The sequence below is a fragment of the Octopus bimaculoides genome, chromosome 12 (assembly GCF_046866305.1).
Source record: "Octopus bimaculoides isolate indiv1 chromosome 12, ASM4686630v1, whole genome shotgun sequence".
NCBI classification, from domain to species: Eukaryota; Metazoa; Mollusca; class Cephalopoda; order Octopoda; family Octopodidae; genus Octopus; species Octopus bimaculoides.
This window is the reverse complement of record NC_142939.1, coordinates 17,575,716-17,580,715: the sequence shown is the minus strand read 5'-3', so window position 1 is coordinate 17,580,715 and position 5,000 is coordinate 17,575,716. Positions and strand designations below refer to the sequence as shown.

General features: G+C 40.1%; 1 protein-coding gene across 4 annotated transcripts in view; it reads right to left on the bottom strand.

The window, feature by feature from the left end:
- Window positions 1-5,000, bottom strand: part of LOC106870816 (neprilysin-11) — a 50,797-nt gene that overhangs the window by 21,694 nt on the left and 24,103 nt on the right. For 2 of the 4 annotated variants that reach the window (XR_016243815.1, XM_089360857.1), the window contains exons 9-11: window positions 4,941-5,000; window positions 4,567-4,660; window positions 2,152-2,280 (exon numbers count right to left, since the gene is read on the bottom strand). The exon at window positions 4,941-5,000 is cut by the window's right edge and continues 77 nt beyond it. Coding sequence is in view for 2 of the 4 variants with exons in the window: in XM_089360857.1 (XP_089216983.1) it covers window positions 2,152-2,280; window positions 4,567-4,660; window positions 4,941-5,000 (283 nt within the window). In the remaining 2 variants the exon portion in view is untranslated. The remainder of the gene's footprint in view (window positions 1-2,151; window positions 2,281-4,566; window positions 4,661-4,940) is intronic. The other 2 variants (XR_016243816.1, XM_089360858.1) reach the window with 1 other exon arrangement.

Here is a 5,000-nt window from a genome sequence, read left to right as displayed (position 1 = left end):
TTATTATCTGTTTTCATCAAACGTATTGCTTGGTGAACTCAATTGGTTTGACCAGCAAACCTTTTGATACCGAGGCTTAGAAGTCCACAATACACAATGTCTAATTGTGCGAACTTTGAGTTAAATATAGTCCTTATACCGCGGAGGCGCAATGGCCCAGTGGTTAGGGCAGCGGACTCGCGGTCATAGGATCGCGGTTTCGATTCCCAGACCGGGCGTTGTGAGTGTTTATTGAGCGAAAACACCTAAAAGCTCCACAAGGCTCCGGCAGGGGATGGTGGCGAACCCTGCTGTACTCTTTCACCACAACTTTCTCTCACTCTTACTTCCTGTTTCTGTTGTGCCTGTAATTCAAAGGGTCAGCCTTGTCACACTGTGTCACACTGAATATCCCCGAGAACTACGTTAAGGATACACGTGTCTGTGGAGTGCTCAGCCACTTGCACGTTAATTTCACGAGCAGGCTGTTCCGTTGATCGGATCAACTGGATACCCTCGACGTCGTAAGCGACAGAGTGCCAGCCATTCCTTATACCATTGAACCAGTTGATGATGGTGCTACTATTTGTCCACTGTTGATGTTTAGTAGCCTTCGTAATTTATTTTGGTTAGTAATCCTATCTCTGTCCAGACAGGTTTGTTTATTGGTCTGCTTGTGAGCTTATTTTCAAAGTCTGGTTAAAGTTATGACTGTTTCTCTTTTAGTTAAACATTCTGTCCTATATTCAACTTTACTCTACTTTGCCAAACGTCACTATTGTGTTCACCTTTTGTTCTTTTTAGATAAGGTATCGTATAACTATCAATTTTACTCTGCTTTGCTAGACGACACTATCATACTTATGGTTCATCTTTTTGTGTGTGTTTTTTTTTTTTAGATAAGGCATCATATAACCATTTATCTTATTTTTACCGCAACCAGAGTTATACCTATTTAAACTGCAGTAAGGTTCAGGTTTTCTGGTTTACGCTGTAGTGTGTATAAAATAGATATATTATAATATTTATGTCATGAGGCTATCATCTTAAAGGAAATTTGAGAATGATAACAAAGCAATGACTTAAGGGGAGACTCAGAAGTGAAAGTAGAGTGAAATTTGTTTTAAACTTTACTTTAACTAAAACTTTGTTTCGCCTGAGAGATTATTTAGTTAGATTAATTAAATGAGTCTCGGTGAAACAAATTTTACATCATTTGCATCCTAATGGATGGAAAGTTTTTTGTGTAATATGATGAAAAATGTAATACATATAAGATTTGAGATTTAAAGGAACAGAATCAACAAAAGAAATAAGCATAAAAGAATCCTACATATGTTTCAATCCGACTATTAGGTTCAGATCATCATCGTTCTAGCGATGTTAGATGTAAAATAACCCCACATTATGGCTGGATGTTTACTTTCTGGTGGTGAGCAACGAAATAAGTAAGATAAGGACCGTATTTTCAAATATTCAAATAATAACTTAAACAATTATTTATTAGGACACCGATGTCGTGTGGGCAGATATTATCTAATGAAATCTTGCTAAAATACTATAATGCATTTAAAAAATATACTTATAGGTTTTAAGGGACATAAAGTAGTTGTTTGATTAGCATATGGGCTGTTATGGACTGTTAAGGGTATTGAAGACAAATTGAGAGATGAAATAGATTTTTGAGAGGGAAGAAAACATAACTCATTTAGGATATATTTTTCTCTTTTATATTTCTTATGTTAATTCTGTTCCTTTAAATCTCAAATACAGCTCTGCGAGTAAGTATATGTGATTACAATATTCGCAGGAAAGAACTTAAGATGGATTCTTCAAGCAGAGCCAACCGAGCGAGACTTAAGAGGCAGGCCAAAAATGAGATGGTTGGGAAAATATCCAGAGTCTCAGTTGGTCACGCTTGGAGATCCAACCGGAAAGTTTAATGAGGGTTGCTTCTGTTAGGACAATACATAGGAGATACCTGAAAAGAGTACTGTCAGGACCCGAGCAGGAATAGTTAGAAGAGAAATTGGATGGATGGATGGATGGATGGATGGACGGACGGACTTCTGTAATGACGAGATATACATCTCTTACGCACACATGTATAAACACACACACACACATACACACAAATACATACAAACATACACACACAGAATTTTTTTTTACCTTTTGTTTCGTAGAATCTTTGAAGTATTTGTCCACGTATAATCGACCAACATGATTGGGCAACAACTCGTTGGTTATCTTAGCACATTGAATATCCCGACTCACTGAATAACTTTGTGATTGAAGCGCCTAGAATTACAAATAACGTTTTCTTTATTTCCTAAAACTACAGATAATTTTTCATACTATAACCAAGTTACAAATTTCCAAGATGAAGAGGATATAAAGTCTACATAAATAGATTATTACCAGTCCAAATATGCTTGAGGAACGGTCGAGACCGTAAGAAGGCCATCCACTGTGTTTTGTCATGGGGAAAATTTCTTGTGGATTGCCACCCCATAAAATCTACATAGTCACAAAAGTGATAACGGTTAAATTGTTTATACTCTGTCAAAGTATGAACACTTAGTCGTATTATTTTGAATTAATCATGCAGTATCAAAGCCGTTCTGCATCAAACGGTCGGTTCGTCAAGGGTGTCCACTCTCTCCGCTTTTATACGTAGTGGCCCTCGAGCCATTGCTGTGAAAGCTGAATGGCATCACGACGAATCCGGGAGGTGGAGAATTGGTTACAGCGTACGCGGACAACATCACTATCATCGTGACCAGGATGGAACACCTACAGAAAGTAGGCGAAACCATCAAGGTTTACGAGACGGTGGCAGGAGCAAAAATTAATCGGGAAAAATCAGTCAGCTTGCAACTCGGCACCTGGAGGGGCAAGTCGATGCCTTCGAATAGCGTCGTGGGACGCTGGACGGAGGTTAAGTTGCTAGGAATCTGGTTTGGCCCAGATCTCCAAATAGAAAAGAACTGGTCCGAGGTATCGGACAAGGTAACCCACATAGTCAAGACCTGGTCTTGGCGGTGGCTATAATTGAAAGGGAGGGCGGAGGTGGCTAGTGTGTTTATCGCATCGGTCATCGTTTACCGCCTAACCGTCGTTCCTTGTCCAGCAGTGGTCGAGCAAGTTGGAGAGGCAAATCTTTCGCGTTTTGCGGAAGAACTCTACTCCACTTGTAAGACGTTCTATTTGCTGTCAAAAGCCGTTAAAGGGTGGGTTAGGGATGCCTTGGCTGTTGATGCGCAAGCATGCGCTGAGGTTGAGACATTTCTGGCTCTACCTGGATGGTGAACGGGTGTGGTCTCCGTTCGCTAAATGGATGTTCCCCAGTTTTGCTAGTTTTGGTGGTAGAGAAAACTGGTTTCGTCGAAGATCGAGGTTGGGTACCTGGCGTACGGAGTGCTCCTGTTCTGCAACTCGGGCAACGCCAGCGGTTTCGGTACCACCGCGGCTTACTGTAGTAGGTTGGTAGAGACTGGAAATGATGATGTCCTGGGAAGGACCCTGAGAAGGACCCTGGGTCTTGATGACAATCAGTTAGACAGCTTGTTCCGAAGAACATTCGGGCCGTAGACACTGGATAACTTCCAAAAGTCTTTGGCCTGGCAGTGTTACCTAGGAGCCCTACCCGTTCGGGATAAGCTCACCAGACACGGCCACCCTGGGCCGTCGGCCTGTCCAAGATGCGGGCGGGACGTGGAAACCGTCCGGCACGCTATTGTTCAGTGTCCAGGAATTTCAGAAGAGTGGGTTTATGCAGAACACCTGTTGTCAGATGAGAGATGAGTACAGTTATCGCCTGAATCAAATCTAAAAATTAATCCACCGGATTTCCTTACGGAAGGAGGTAAGAATTGTTTTCTCGTTGTAGCAGCAATTGCGAGAGAGGTGATATGGAAGTCGAGAATGAAAGGTACTGTGACAGACAGCTTTGTCTCCGGCCTCGCTTTGGTGAATGTTTTCACTTTTCACCTGAAAAGGAAGGTGGGGCTGGAAAGGAGGTGTCTAGAGTGTATGTTCAAAAAAAGATGGATGTGTGTAGCACGTATGCTGGGAGTGAAAGGCCCTGTGTGAGTACGTCATAGTGATTACCAAAGGTGTCAGTTGAGAAGACAGGGCCCTTTGGGTGGGAGCATACCTGTCTTTTAAACCCTATATTGTCTTTCATTGTATGTTATTGTCTTTTGTGTCCCATTCGATTTTTTCATTTTGTCGTTATAAATTTTTATACCATCTGTTGTAATATGACCCCCAGATCATATATTGTATTGTCCCTTCTATGTGAGCCTGTAATAGGTAATTTAAAAAAAGCAATCGTTTACAGACATGAAAAAATTCAAAACGAAAGTAAAAATAAACGGAAAGAGAAAGAAATAATAATAAAAAAGGGAAAAATAAGCAGAAAACAAACAGAGAAAAAGAAAAACGAAAACGGAGAGAAAAAAAAGAAAACAGAAAGGAAAATGAAGAGGAAAGAAAAAGGAAGGAAGGAAGGAAGAAACGAGAAGTCAAATAAAGCAAAAATATCGATTATAAATCGGAAATTGATTGTTTTTCTTTACTCACATTTTCATAAGCTTCAACAACATTTCGATATTTCATAGGTAACGCCATTGATACACTGATTAACATTCTGAAGAGCGCATACTCTGTGAAGTTTCTGTTTTGAGCGGGTTTTTTTAATGTAGAAAGAGAGAATTAATTTTAGTGTATAGTCTAACATAGTTCTCATGTTACTTCGCATAGTTCTCATGCTACATTGATTACTATTTTACGTTCCTGAGTTCAAATTAAGCCGAGGTCGACTTTACCTTTCATCTTTTTGGAGTCAACAAATAAATAGCCCCAACCAAAGCAAAATTTTTCTGGCTTTATTCATTGATAGAAAGGATAACTAGATACAGCAGAAGCAAAAAGTGGAAGTGACTTCCACTACTCACGAGGGATATCTGCTAAACAACGCTAACAATTGTTTTACATAGTTTGTGTCTATGACGTAC